At 39.9% G+C, this 16,285-nt stretch overlaps 1 protein-coding gene across 1 annotated transcript in view; it reads left to right on the top strand.

Annotated features, from left to right (window-relative positions):
- LOC122401093 (disintegrin and metalloproteinase domain-containing protein unc-71) overlaps positions 1-15,843 on the top strand; it is a 125,529-nt gene extending 109,686 nt beyond the window's left edge. The window contains exons 22-26 of the mRNA XM_043403031.1: positions 2,057-2,210; position 2,777; positions 3,123-3,561; positions 6,265-6,453; positions 15,006-15,843. Of these exons, the coding sequence (XP_043258966.1) occupies positions 2,057-2,210; position 2,777; positions 3,123-3,561; positions 6,265-6,453; positions 15,006-15,639 (1,417 nt within the window). The 3' untranslated portion in view covers positions 15,640-15,843. The remainder of the gene's footprint in view (positions 1-2,056; positions 2,211-2,776; positions 2,778-3,122; positions 3,562-6,264; positions 6,454-15,005) is intronic.
- The last annotated feature ends 442 nt before the right edge of the window (positions 15,844-16,285 follow it).

The raw sequence follows: 16,285 nt of genomic DNA, 5'->3' as shown, positions 1-16,285 counted from the left end.
ACACGCTTGAACAATAAAATAACGCACGCGTATTATATTGACTTTGTCAATAATACGAATAATATTTTTTATTTACATCGAATAATGTGCAAGTATTACTTTTAGAAGAAATACTATGATACACTAGGTCCTAATGCACAAAGAAACAAGCTGTCAAATCAAAATAGTAACCATTAGGAAATTAAAGATAACACGCGCGTGATATCTTTTCGATCGAGTGTGTACATCGACATTTTTGGACGCAGGACTCTCGATTTCGGATTAATCTGAAACAGTGGCATCGTACATACACATCATCACGTTTCCAACACACACGCTGTGGTCAATCCAAGCAGAAGAATGTGAAGTGCATGCGTAGGAGTTGCTCGGCTTGTCTTTTCACCCTGGCACCGCATGATTTTTCTTTTGAATGCAACGCACAAATCATCGAGTTCCATCGGTAGAACCGAACATCGTTCGCGACAATCTACACTGGCACCATGGCACTCAAAAAGCATGCTCTTCATTCGTTACTTTCCTCGAACACGACCGTACCCTTCGAAGAGAAAAAAACCGTACGAACAAATGGGTCATTCCGCGCGAAACCACATAAAAATTAAAATCAATATATATTCGCTTTAACACTATTTTTACCAGACGCTGCCATTTAAAATTTCAACCGATTTTCTATGTTCGATCATTTTTCCTCGATAACACGATATTAAAAATAACATAAATCGCATTAGCAACTATTTATTTCATCAAAATCTCCGTCATCCCGGTGGGAAATGTGATCGATTCAACGTGGAATGACCCAAATGCTACTCGTTTGCACAAGTTGCACTCGGCGAATCGTTGAACGAAACCGAGGGGAGCGAAAGAAACGCTCGTACGGGTACTTCTCTGGGATACGTACATAGATTCGTCGTGTTCAATCGACCAAAAGAACCACAGAAAAGACGCTGAACGTCTGACGCGTTCGTGCTCGTGTCGCGTTTTAATTGGTAGCTCGATTAAAAGTGTGGCGCGAACACGAATGCGTCGATGGCGTCGGCACGTGACCGTAACTACGAGGCTTCGCCGATTTAAAGCGAGTCTTTTCACGCAAACGAGTTTCTGCAAGTTCCAAAATGGCCCCGTACATGCGCAGAGAATTTCTTGAACGTTTACCGGCAGGTCGTGTTCGTGGAAAAAATACTTTGACCGTGTACGGGCCATTTAACCCTTCGACTAGTAACAACACTTATTGGTCTGTTTAAATTAAATATTTAAAAATATATCGTGCACACTTGCACAAGTTCTTATTTATGACTTCAACGATTCTGAGAAAATTGTATTTCAAAATCGAATTGTCGCTTTCGACACCTGGTCTACCAAATAGTGGTTCGCAGTCAAAGGATTAACTGAGGGAAAGATGGGTTTGCGTTCGAGTCTTGACGTTCACAGGTGTGACGCGGATAAATGAAAAATAAATAAAATAACTCACTGCTCGAAACTCATACCGGGATTGAAAATTGCAGTGGTCAACAGCAAATATGTATTCTTCGTTTAAGTGGACAATTCCGGTCTCCACTGCGATCCTAACTACAAAAAATAATATTAAATTAAAACATTGGCTACACAGATACTGAAAGTTTAAATTTTGTAACATTTTTGTAATAATTTTGTGACAAGCACAACGTAAACAATATTCTCAGCTACATTATTTTAGTAGTAAATGTATGATTTTATAATCCGAGATGAAGCTATCGAAATCCAAATAATTTTATTAGTTTAGTGTTATGAAAACTATGTGTGACAAATTAAAAAGAAAATATGTTTCGTTTTAACGTACACATACTTTAATTTACTGCATTCGAATTATGTATATCCAAATAAGTGAGAAAAAATATTAATAGAAATTACTATTAAAAATTTGTTGACCAATGTTATCAATATCCAATCTCGAAATTCCAATAATTTAATTCTAAGAGCAGAACTAACGCCTATGATCGTCGAGCGGGTGCGATAATCTTTGAAATATTTTCGTCGTTGTGTCGACGGGAGATGAACTGTTCTTTTACGTGGGCATTTTCAGGGATTACAAATTGCACCTGAAGAGGTACAGGATAAACGAGGGAGAAGGAGGTACGGGCTCAGAGGACGCTGTCTCTTTCATTGATCTCCAACCAAACAATCTGACAAAGTTGCCTGAGAAGGGAATTTTAAAGAAACACGATGGTTACGGTATTGTAATGACTGATAGTCGTACAAACACGTGGGCAGATTACTCACGGGCCCATGAAGGGGAGGTGCAAGAAGCTCGAGCTTCCGATAACTCCGGTAGATCTCGTATGATCTCCCGTAGATCATTCTACCGTTCGAACTACCCTCGACAGACGGGCGGAAACAAATTTGAAAACGAAACTTTACCAAATACTTGAGCTTCTAGATTATCAACAAAAGCTAAACTCAAACACTAGACAAAGTAGTATTCTTTAGCGCCAAAATTGTTTCGAGTAATATTTTGAAAACGAGTACATTTTTGAATACGAACATTAACGAAACGCAAGAACAATTACTTTATCTGAGATGTTAAGACCACCATAACGTGATTCTACACTTTTGGGGTTTATGCATTACGCTCCAAAATTAAGAACCGAAAAATGATCGATGTTTAAACTACTGAAATTTCGTGAAGTCCTAATCCTCCATTAGTTCATTATTTTTTAAATGCTTTAAAGGAAAGTTGATTTCCATTTCCATTAAAATCAACATTAATTAAAACAATTCAGTTGAGATCGAGAGTCCACTTAAGGGTTAAACTTGGGTTACCATGAACGACAAGGTCCAGCGAAGTACAAGGGTTAATTTTGTTGTGTAGTGCATCTCCAACGCAAATGCATTGATTTCAACATTCTTAATCGACGGATTCTTTCAAGATCTAGAAGACGGTGCAAGGTGGACGGTAATAATATTTAGTATACTAGACATTCGTTAATAGGAAATTGTTAATAGCAGAATCGGCTGCTTCCGGTCCGGATAATCGGCTGAAGAGATCAAGCCCTTTGCACCGACCCTCCATGCATGATTATGCTATCTATTCGCGCTGTGGGAGACGCGACGCTGAATGTTAATCGAATGCACAATTGTCCCGAGCACAGGTGGAGGAGCCGTGGTCGAGCTGGAGCGTACCCTGGATCGGCTGAACGGGTACCACGACGACATTCTAGAGGCTGTGAGGAACGCTAAGATGCATCGGGAGATGTCGGGAACACCCTCGGTCAGCGGGAACCTGATGGACGAGGAGGCGTTGCACAAACCACTGACGGAATGCGATTATCCGGACTCGCGCCACAAGGACATCGACGAACAGGATCATATCGACAACCAGGACGTCGACATCGGCGAGGAAATGGAGCTGGTGGACGACAGGCGCCGTCCGATTCTCATCCGTAATCTGGAGGACATCATCAAGCAGCTGGAGCATCACACGGCGTCGCGCATAAGTCCCTACAGCTCCGAGGAGATCCGGATGTCCGAGAACGAGGCCGATCGCAACTACAGAATAGATTCGTCCGTTTGTAGCGAGTCCTCTCAAGGGTAAGAACTGACAAGCGAAATACTCGCGCTTGGCCATGCTTTAACGTTCTTTTCTCGACGTTCTCATCGCTTCTAACGTTCGAACCGTCGTTCTTTGCCATCGAATGCTTCGATCGCGGCCGAGTTGGACCGGACGATCGCTTCTACTTCTTCTCTTTTCCTTTATTCTTTCGTTTTTATACTTCTTACTTTCTAGAGAACTCGGCCGTGCTGTGTTTCAGGATTTCAAAGAAACTTTTAAAGTAGAGCTGGCGCGACGTTCGCGATCGATCTCGGTTTGGAAACGTTAACGGGGAACACCAATTCGAGAAACGATCAAACATTCCCGGGGATTCTCTTACTCTTACGTCACGATCTCGATTCCAGTGACTTTTACGCGCGTCGAAGGGGAAAGGTAGGCCGAATGGTTCGATGCGAGCTACCCATTCTTAGTTTTCACGATATAGTCGACCCGGACCTCGCTCACACTTGATACTTTTCGAGGTAATTATTTACCATCGTCGATTTCGATGATTTCGATATACACTTCCCGTCCACGAGTTACCGGAGACTCAACGAGTGCGGAGTAAACGCGAATTAACACTGTGTAGTGATGTAAATTGTAAAATGAAACTAACACTTATTTATTAATTACATATAAAGGAAATATAACTCGTATTGTATGTCATAGATTTTATCGAAATGTTTGGAACCCTAATGGAATTCTCTTTGAAAAGAAACTTGACCTTTGTGTGTCCTCGGCGCGTCCACCTACAAAAGCCCAAATGCACTAAATTATCTTCCCCCTCCCTGGCCCGAAACCATGTAACTTTTTGACTAGCCACTTATCGTTATCGAAACAGCATTTACAACTATGTAATTGCTTATTTATTTATACAAGATATACTCATCAGTAGGTTCACACCATGCGTTATTACAAAGTATGCTTGATCAAACTTCAAAATAGTTTTGATCCTCCAAAAGAATCGATTACAATGTCAATTGTTTTGTCAAGTTACCGATTCTGTTAATTGGCTCTGTTTCTATTCTTGGAAGCAAATAGGTTAGACGCGAAAAGTGGAAATTTGGTACAATAGTATCAAATCTGGTATCTTTTATACTACGATTAGTGGCGGACCTCGAGTTGTATAGCTGGTGTTTCCCGTTAACGATACAGAAGAGTGTCATTGTTAGAGATGGGATCAAATTCGAAGTATTAGAGTTAGAAAGGACTACCAGATATTAGATCAGAAATTATAGACAAACTTCGTAGGGTTTCAGAAACAGATATAATACCTAAAAATATTTAACACGTATTTTTTTAGAATCGGAAATTCGCATTTAAAAGACGCAATTGCCTTTCAAACTCGAAAACTCTGGGCTAGCGCTCTAACAAAATAAGAAACGGTAAAGTTGCATGGTTTTTTACAATCTGACTCAGGCACTTGTTTGCCTGGGCTAATGTAAAGTGTCGTAAGTCACCTGCCCATAAGTCTCCGGTTAAATTAACACTGCGGAACACATTGTACGTCATGGATTTTAGTATCAACCAAACGATCGTTCAAATTAATGGTGGATTTCTGTGGATAATTGTTTATTAGTATTCTGTCGATAATTGAAAATTCTTTCCATGAGACGTTCTCTGATTTGAAACGCGTTTATTTTAAAAATTTGCTTCCTTGTACATGTACGAACGAATGTAAAATTATTCTTTAATAAAATTTGCCTAACTCTGGTTCTACCCAGAACCGATCTCTCCAGTTCCGGAGAATTCGCAGAATACGTACGCAAATGATCAAAACGTTCGAATGTTTGTGTACAAAAAACTTTAAAGAAACGGTCCCAAAGTGTTTTCTTGCAACGTGCTTGATCCCATCGCTAATCGTCGTACTATTTAACTGTTTAGGACCACTAGCGGGCTACACGTGACCACTTCGTTCAATTTCGAATCCTTTAATTCGTAGTTTGTTCTACTTTGCATATTCGATGAAACCTCTTACACGCTGGCACAACTCATTGTTGTTTACATTCTACTGTTACCGATGCGTCGTTGCTTATCTTTTTTCTTCTCTCGCCACTTTGTTTTCTTTTTTCTATCTTATGCTTCCTTAACTTGCGCATATAATACAGCTATCAGACCTGTAAACGCGTGTCTGAATACAGTAGCGTTAGCGTAGTTACGTTGAAACGAAATCTATCCACCCGTACAGGCGATGGAACCGCCCGCGAACACACGCGACGATCGTGTTTCCTAATCAACGGCAACATGACTTGCATCCTAGGCTCACGTAGCTTTTGATCAAATACACAATGCAGAGTCTGTTTATACCGTGTCTCTACGAGTTTACGACGCGCTGAAATGAAATTTAGTCCACAAATCCAGTCCTCGATTAAGACCACCATACAACGACTCAATACGTTTTGATAGCCCCAAGAATCGCAACATTCAATGTCCCGTGTTGTTTAAAAAAAAATTTTAAACCAGCTGAAACGATGACTTGAACCAGCCCTAATTTCACGCGCAATTACATTGCACTTCGATTTCACCGAGATCCCTGCCATCGATCGCGAAGTGCGATCGATTTAGCGCGGAACCGACCCTCTCGCGGAATTCTCGTTTGTCGAAGAGCCGAGAAGCCACGGCTCCCGAAAAAAAGAAAAGATTCGCGATACCACCGCGACAGATGTACACTTTTAAACGGACTGATTCGATTTCCTACGTAGAAGCAGAAGGTGTAGCCGCGGCCGTGACGATACCTACGGTAGATATCGTCAGCCATCGTCTCGAAGTGCTTACGGCACCCATCAACTCGCTCAATACCCCCATCAAATGCACGAGGAGGAGGGTATCTATGAAACTGCCGATCCTGACAGAGACTCAAATGGTAGGGGTGAAACGCCCGATAGTGAAAGGTATCGCAGATTCTTTCAAATACGAAAACGGGCTTAACCGTAGATAAAGAGACGCCGTATCGTAGCGAATCGTCGTTGATCGACGCTGAATAAAAGCCCTCTGTGTAAGTCCCCTCGCAAGTCCTACGAGTCCACGCGCGCCGCGATTAGTGCTGGGAATCCGGGATTCGAGCTAAACGTTTCGCGAGCCAACTTCCGATCGACGTTCCTTCAACGCTCGAGACCGTCTGAACCAGGTATGGGCAAACCTCGAATGATTTCTCTAATTCGAACACACCTAAACGCAGTGCTCTCCAATCCAGGAAGCGAGTTTTGGGGTTCAAGAACTTCTTGGTGTTGTCAGGACATGAAACGTGACTATTCTCTAAGTAGAGCTGCTGTAACATTATAACAACTCATAGTATAGCAATAGATGTCCATTCTGACCGTTTTAGCTGCTTCAGTACCTTAAAGAAACGATTATTTAAGTGATAATAACGTTTCTTTGGTGAAGGTTAACTAACACCTTACGAAAAACATTGTAATATCGTCTGCAATAACACACAGAATCGCCTATATTCAAACGATATACAGGGTATATTTGGACGGATGGTACAATTGGGTAAAAAGAAATTCTACATTAAAATAAGTAAAAGAAAAGGAATAACAAGCATGTAGAAGAAACAATGGTGGTGTGAACGTTTCTGCCAATAATAAATTCATATGCGTGACTCGTCATCTTTTCAAATCTGCACACTACTATTTTTGACAACGTAGGTTTAACTGTGTCGGGAAAGAAGCGATTGGAAAAGGAATATACTGGAGAGCACTGATCCAAAGTACTGAATACATTCAGGATATATTCTGTGGTGTTCGAAAATCGACGTTCCCTTGTATTTTATAGACGTCCGAATATTAAATATTACTATAATTTGTATTGGATGCATCGTCGAATACCGAGTACTTTGTATTTTCTAGTATACAATTATAAATATTGCACGAAGCTGACCCTCATACTACTACAAAGTTACTTGTTAATATAAAATTTAAGGAGCAAACTATCAAACATGTGTATACATGACACATAATATTTAATTTTTTCGATAAAAATTTATAAGATTTGTATAACGTGTATTTGTTATCCATTTACTCGATTAATATATACTACATTCAGTGGTCTGGAAATTGCAAGATATACAAGTATTCTTCAGTCGCACAACAACCGAATATAATCGTTCGATGAACATTTTCTGAACTACGTTTTGCCCATCCCTGGTCTGAACGCGCTAGGTTCTCGAGGAAAGATTCGAACCGATTAATTCCCATCACTATAGTGAACGCGCAATTCAGATAAGGATTGGTGCATGCCCGTGAGAAAAACAGCAAACGATTGGGAAACGAGTACGCGCCTCGGGTTCGCGAAAAACTGGAGGGAAACCCGGTCACGGGAAAGCTGCGAATTTCGTTCGAACTGGAATATTATCCCGAATGTCGACGTGTAAACGGAATATAAATAGACTCGGCATACTCCTCGTCTTTTATATTCGATGCAATTTGCAAAAGTCGGTTTCTTAGTCGGCTCTGAGGACACGAGAAAAATATGAGAAACGACCAACAAACGATCGTAATATAAAGGTGTCGTAATGTTGTTGTGAACAAAAAAACTTGCCGTACGAGATCCGACGAACTTCAACACACTTTCGCATGCTACTCTATTGTTTTAGTTGCTTGTGCAATTGCGCTGTGAATGTGCTGCGAACTGTTAGGGTGTCTCAGAAAATATTGCGCGTTTCGATACCCTGTTTTATTAAGCGATCACCACGATGAAACACTACATTTCGAGCACGACGATCCACGATCCTCTGCAATACCAAACTAGTCGTCTCGATCAGAGTTTTAAAATATTTGAGACTCTCGTGCCGAGACTTCCGAGTGTTGAAAAGTGTTCCGACAAATGTTGTACAAGATTATTGGAATACTCTCTGCGACGATTACTTGATCGATGATTTCAAGAAATCCTTTTATACTTGCTGAAACGAATAATAATTGTTCAATTATCGTGCAACGATTTCATCTAATCGCTTTGTAGCGAACGTAGTCAGACTCTGTGTCCCTCTTCTAGTTTAGAGTCTAACAATTCTACTATTGGCCAAAACGGTGATCGATCGCGCAACGTGTGCTAGCAAATACTATGCGAAGATCGTAAGTCATCCACGCCGTCTAATTCCCTCCAGAAACCTCCACCTTTAGATTCTTAACTATTACAGAGGCTCGAGGTTTTTTCTTTTCAACCTTCGTCGCGAGATGTAGCTTTAAATGTGGCAATTTACGATCTTTGCATAGTAGTTCCCAACGATGGAGACACTCGAATAATTCTCTGGGTAAAGGGCGTATGTTAAAAATGTTCAAACTTCATTTTATTGTGCTATAGTGGTCAGTAAGTGTAGTATACTTCATGAATACTTTTACTTAAAATAGAAAAAGGGCATATGGCACAGTGAACAGTTAATCGATTTTCCGTTACCTTCTAACATTTATAAAATGTAACATACGCTCTTTTTCTAGAGAACTATTCGCTCGTGCATGGCTAAACGCCCACGTTGTACTCTTCGCCTGGAACGGAATGGATCCTATAGTGTTCGTGATATCTTTTGCTCAGAATGACCTGCTGAACACGTGGACGAAGTCTGTCGAACACAGAGTCGGACAAATTTGACTTATAAGCGACGAATAAAAATATTTAATTAAGTCGTAAGCTAGCATTTGCCCCCCTCTAATTTACAAACGAATCGTGAATTTGGAAGTTGGTTTAAGAACGAATCTAACAATTTTATCCATATTCGTTATTAAAATTTGCCTTTGTCTGGTCGGACTGTTTAAAATGCGCAATATTGTCTGGGACACCCTGATGCATCGAGATCATCTATGGGCTCTTCTCGAACGCGCGTATGGCCTGAAAACGTTGCTGCAAGCATCCGTAGCCGTGTTCCGTGGCTGACGCGATTAACGAGATAACTTTGCCAGTGACTTTTGGTCGCGATACATCCAAAGCTCGTCGATCGAGTCGCAAAAATGAAGGGGTTGGAAACGATTCCTTGCTAGGAACGAGCTTCCACGCGAAAATGAATCCGTACTCGACGCGTTATTATCTGCGATTTACAACGCACTTATCCTTATCTGAAGGTTTCCTTCCTCGTTGATCACAGCTTTAGCCTAATCGGGAAAGTACAGAGTGTGACGATGATACGTTCGATGGGCAATTGTTCGTAGCCGCGATTGCAACGCTTCGCACGCGCGCTATCGCTAGAAGGCTTTCTGTGTACGTAACGCAACTACGTATATGTATGCGTTATCTCATCGATTTGTATGCAGGCTGCGCGGGATCTCTTGCAGAAAACTCGAATATGATAATTCCCACTTTCTATCAACAATATCGTTATCGCCAGATCGCTTCGAAGCGGGGCAGATGGCGATTTTATTTTCTTTCGATGTAAAAGAACACGAGTAGGTAAATGAAACCTTAGGTACTCTTATATCAAACGATGAATCCTATGATGCAGGTGCAAAATGCACAAATTTCTTAGATACGACGTTTAGACCGATTAGTCAGGTTTATCGTATAAATATCTGATAGGCTTGAACGAAAAGGTCGTGCAATTTTTGTTGATTTGAAAATGTATGTTTTCATTCGTCTTACGCTGGTCCCATTCGAAGTAGCTTTTACTATACTACCATGCAACTTTCATTGAAAACTTAACAACCTTGGAACAAATTTTATTTCCATGTATGCATTCTATATGATACATAATTCTGTAGTTTTAGATATTGTACTTGGTTATTTTAATCTTCTGTGTTATGCCATAACATAGGATTATACCGTTTTATACATTTTTCTTGAGAATAATATACATTATAAGAAGCTCATGAATCCGATGAAAGGAGTCAACTATTCAATTGTCACTAGAAATTGGGAATTATTGTACTTTATATATAGTGGCTGAATAAATTGCTGCCAAAGTATTTCCAATTCAGTGTAATAATAACCCATACATATACGGGCCATCTGTACAGAATGGGCCGCATTAAGTGAAACGCTTTACGCGATCCAGCCTGTATACAAATACGCATAGAACAGTCCTGTTCCACGAGTGGAGCCCTTCACAAAGTTTCTACCCTATTCAGCGTATACTTGGTGGAAAAAATATGACACACAGCGCGTATCGAACGGTGTGCGCTTAATTTTAGGGATGAATTCGATACCCAACGTTACTGATCAAATCAATCATCTAACGTTTAAAGGATAGTTAAATAAGCACGAGCTAAACTGTTTCGTTTGAACGTTTTGTCCATTACTTAGTTTTGGTCCTCTTCGATAATATAAAAGTTCCTCCTTTTGTATGTCCATCGTCGATTCACCAGCACTATTCACATCCATAATTCATAAGTTCACTTAATCCTCCACACAATACACCGAGATACGTAAATAATCTAAAGGTCCTTTCGAATATTTCACACGTCTTTCCACTATCCTTGCTTAGACAAGACTGATTTCACTCTTCTGAAAAACACTTCCAAGACCCTGACTACGTTCAATAAGGCCCCACCACCTGCCATCCCTACCTGTGCCTCTTGGAAACATTCCGAACGTAAACTATTTCGTCGTCCTTCAACATTTCAGTAAATGTACAAACAAAACTCTTCACGCCTAAGAATTTTATAACTTAATCCTAAACAAATGCTTCTTACAAACCATCCTTACAAATAACTTCCCCAAAAGCTCTGTCAACCAAAAATTATACAACAGTCATGGTCGATGATTCATAGAATGCACTGAATAAACTGAATAAATTAACTCCTTTGTGAGGGCGAAATTGTATAGACAAAGTTCTGTCGAAACATTGAAATAAAATAATTTAAAATGTGCTTGTTTAACTGTTTTTCACGTTGATTGATTTGTTTCGTACCAACAAGCAATATTTACCATTGAGTTACTGATAAATGTTCGTGTAAACGATTGCCCTTTATCTCCATAATTTTTGTAACAAATCGAATTACTCTTCCTGTGATACGATAACAAACAAATCAGACGATGTTTTATTTATGCCTTACCGTCGACTTTACAGGGAAACGTGCGTTCTACTTATGTACAGTATTTATTCGTTAACCCTTATGCCAACAAGCGAGTATCAAGGCGATCCTTTTCTATATTTAATCCAAAAATTTATAATATTTTTTTCGTAATATAGCAAAATCACTTTGGATCCTTGTTCTTTGGACAATTCTGCATTGATTTGCGGTTTTACAATAAAAATTTATGCAGAAACTATCGAGTACATACGCTTCAAATATGCTTATACTTATCTTCAATAACTGGAGTACTGGGCACACGCATACACTATAACGAAAGTTGTAGTTAGGTCTATTATAAACAGTGGGACCTTTTCGTACGATCGATCGATTATACCAGTACAAATCAAAAAGTCCTTTGTCATTTTGCAGTCTGGGGTCCCGTTATCGAAATACAGGGGGTTGATATTTACAGGTACGACTTCCGGCCCGCGCTGTTTGAATCCCAGTCGGCTGAGCGCGCGACCGCACATGGACGCGCTTACACACCAGAAACACTCATCGGCACACGATCACGCGCGTCGTACCACAGACGACATTGCTACGAATTCACCTCCGTGAACTTTAATACATTTTTCAATTAGATTTAATAATTATTCGTACACTGAAATCACGCGATCGAAACTTATTGTGCGAATTTCTCTCATCACCCCCCTTCCAAGATGGTTCTAATTTAAAAAAATGAATAAAATAGTCCCTGTAAATATTTACTTCGATTGGATACTGAGGAAACGCTCAAATTTTACCTAACGTATCCACCCACGTTGCTAATTTATTGTTTCTATAACCGGTATTTACTGATCAGAGGAGCGAAGGTATACAATTTTTCTAACTGATATCTTCACATTCACGTCGACGTATTGAATCTACCGGAACCCTTCATAATATTTTTAGGCAAAATCCATGTTCCGTCACAAGCGCTATCAGTCAGTGCTAATAATAAAATAGACTCGATGAACTCCGTATCTCGTGTGGAGAACTTTAAACGAGACTCTATTCTCTGGACTGCTCGAACTCAAATATGTAGGCCATTCAAATGGGTTTCCATTGTACTTAATTACACAGCTGCTGGCCACTTGAGTCGACAGTTACTCGAACGAAAGGAACATGAAAAGTAGTAAGGATGATTCCGTCGCAAGTACCCTTAATGCAAATTGATGCAAAAAGAAAGGCAATGCTGTATCTTGATAGTGATACGCTGGAGAAGGAAGAAGGTGACTCGTGTTCATAATCTTCGAATCAAGGAGACACAGACAAAAATATTCCTAAGAGCTACGAAACAAAAGTACAAATAAATATATTTTTTCCACCGAGTATAGATATAACGCGACAGCTATAGCTTTGAACAGGACTGTGCCATAGAAAAAGGCGTGTGCGTACGTGGCACTGGTCGCTAAAAAGTAGAGCCTGCGATAGGGTACGTGTTCTTGTAATTCGTCATGAAGAACACGAACCCCTCATTTCACTTGTATTTAATACGTAAATGTGTTTCGAATAAAGCCACTTAGGTCGCGTGTATAGAATGCGTGTCTTAGATATGCTTAAATGAAATCTTATTTGTTTTTATATTATTAGCCCCAGTATTTCGTCAACTCTGCTAACTTCAACCGCGCAAACGAATCAATCAATGCCAAATCGATCAATTTCTTTTCAATTTAATCCATTCTTGAAAATATGTGAACAATGTTATTAACGTTAACCATTAATTGGTATCGTGTATTTTCAATACTAAAATATCAGTGACCAAGTAATAGATTTGGCATTGAATGATCCGTGTGTTAGATGAAACTGGCAAACTTGGCAAAAAATTTCAGCTAATAATATAAATAAGATATTTGCGCGTATTTTAAAAGACACTGCATAAATCACGTGTACACATGAGATAAATGGATCTACTTAACGATATACAAGCGCACTAAATACGCGTGAAATAGCATCGCATGTTTTACTGTGCGTTACCTTAAATTCACGTGTACCCATGGACTTAAAGGACGGTGCATAAGCTAAGTATATAGACACGAGGTGTGAAGCACTTAGACAAGAGCAGGGAATGAGTGTTTCGCCCATCTTTGTATGGTAAACTAATACTACTATCTACTTTATGCCACGACAAATTTTAAAAGTGCATTACTAAACTCGTGTATTTCAAGATAAACTATTAATTATAGACTGATTTTCTTCTGTTTTCAGTTTTAAATTTACAAGTGTTTGTACAGATAACACGATGATCGAAGTTTAATGTGTCGGATCAATAAAAAATACGCTATATATGACCATTTCTAAAAGCAATTTTTCTAACTAAATATGAGAACTACATTATGTGTATCCATTTAAAAAAAAAAACTACATTGACCTTCCTAACTTGTTACCATCATTTTATATGGAAAGTAATTGTTCTTACACCTTGTAGTTGCTCCTGTCTCGAATTCTTCGCAATAGATTTATTCCTAGAATCTTTACTAAAACACATAAGCATTTTTCTGTGACAATTATGAGACCTTTACACCACTCGTTTACAACTTACAAACGGAAGATGGTTTGGTAAAGTATAAAAATGAATATATCGACAAAAACTTACTCATCAAACCGTCTTAGTCCAAATAATAATAAAAATATAAACGAATGACAAATGATTACAAACTACACCAATGCTAATAATTAAACTCGTCTGTACATCAGGGTGTATCATCGGTTATGCGTGTCGGTCCCCCTAAACTAGGCACCATCCTTTAGGTCCATGCGTGTATAGTCGACGTTCTAAATATAGAAACTCTCCTAAAATCAGTATAGCGATAACCTTTCTGTTGATCGTTGAATAAAGTTTACAGGCCTAGAGTCTTAAAATTCCAGCGCCCAAACAAGAATACCGTCGAACCGATTCTGAATCTTTGACACCCTAGTCTTCTTTAAAAAAAATTATATTTTGGCCGTCGACTGTATCCGTGTACCCATGAAACGAAGAGGGGACGGGGGCTCTATGTATAGAAAGGAAGCAGGATTACCAGAGAAAACCTGACCACAGCCTCTCTGCTCTACATACATCCCGCAATCCACGACAATCTTCGTGTTCCCCTCTCGTTAAGCTAGTAGAGAGGGAATGATAGACATTTGGAGGGAACGTGTCGCTTAGTTACCTTAACAACATGATGCGTTCCCTTTTTTGGTACCCCCTAGTAGTTGTAGGAAGTATATTGACGTGATCGTAGGAGAATAAAGAATTCAAAGACGATTGCAGGGATGTGGAAGAAACGGGAAGACAGCGATCAAGTATTTTCTGGTAACCCTGGAAGGAAGCGACCAAAAGAACGGTCGATGATTAGGAGCTTGTAAAAGGCGAGTGCGAGCGCGTGTCCGCGGCCTGAACACACGTACCGCGGGCGTGCGTATGCAGCATTAGTGGTCGTGGACTAGATCCAATGGGCTCGTGTAATCTTGTTATTTTCTAGTGATGCATTTATTCAAGCTCAACAAATAGCCCAATGGACTAGTGAGGACGGAGTGCAGCACCGACCACCGCAGCAGCCGCCGCCGCCGCCACCGCTGCCGCCTGCAATGACTGATGGTGCGATGCCGTTGCTGCAACAGCGTCATCACGTTCAATGCGAGCTGCATCGTCAACAATCGCAGCAGCGGCAGCAGCATCAGCAGCAGCTGCAGCAACATCATCATCATCATCATCATCATCACGCGCAGCAGTTGCAGTCGCAGCCTCAGCAGCAGCCGCAGCCGTCGTCGCAGCATCAACATCAACGTCAACAACATCAACTGCCGGTGGAACAACAACTGCCAATACAGCAGCGCGGTTATTATCCATCCCCGCCCCACACTGACAACAACGGTCTCGACAACGACGAGACTGAAAATGCTCAATCCCATCAACAACAAAAGCTCCTCCCCGACGTTCGTGGAATCGATGTTAATCAATTGCCTAATATTAACAAATGCCCTCTAGACGATACATTTAGTCTAGATTGTAACATAAATAATGGATCCCCAAAAGAATTCAATACCAACAACACTAGTGATAACGAAAATACTGCCCTACTGCCCCCTTCGCATTTTCCTGAGTACAAGCATTGATAATTATTAATCGATGACAGATAGTGTCCATAAAACATAGTGGTGTGATTTAATCTTGAACTCGCATTTTATACTGAATAGTGTAAATATAACGATAAACTTATTGATTGCGACATCAAGAACAACAACATCAGACAGGTATTAAATTATAATGAATTAAAATAATCTATATGAAATGTTTATTAATAAACATTAGTAAAGCGATTTACTCAAAGAAACGTATCGCTGTTATTCTTACGTACCTTCGTGTTCTTATATTTATTCCTCGATTAATACTAGTTCTCCAAGGATGCACCATCACATGCACCATCAGTTTCATGGTTGAGTACAGTCTGAGTTAGGTACAGTCTGGAGGTTCAATGTAACTCTGCGTTGCACTTCCTCCACACCAATATCCTTTTGACTTAAAAATATTAAATTTTCTTTCATTAAAAAATAAAACATTTCAAGGTTCATAATATACAGGGTATTTCACCTAACTTGACCACCTTAAATATATCGCTTATTTTGTATGATAGAAAAAAATGTCAAGGGGAGAAAGTATTCTGTTCGAAGGCGCCAATACGGTGATGGATATAATTTTTTTTTCAAGGTCATTTTTTTCGAGATTTCAAGGTCATCGTATTTTTTTTAAATGGGACCACAT

The sequence above is a fragment of the Colletes gigas genome, unplaced genomic scaffold (assembly GCF_013123115.1).
Source record: "Colletes gigas isolate AHSC1104 unplaced genomic scaffold, ASM1312311v1 Colletes_gigas_Sc00021, whole genome shotgun sequence".
Lineage (NCBI taxonomy): Eukaryota > Metazoa > Arthropoda > Insecta > Hymenoptera > Colletidae > Colletes > Colletes gigas.
This window is presented reverse-complemented; position numbering and strand designations above follow the sequence as displayed.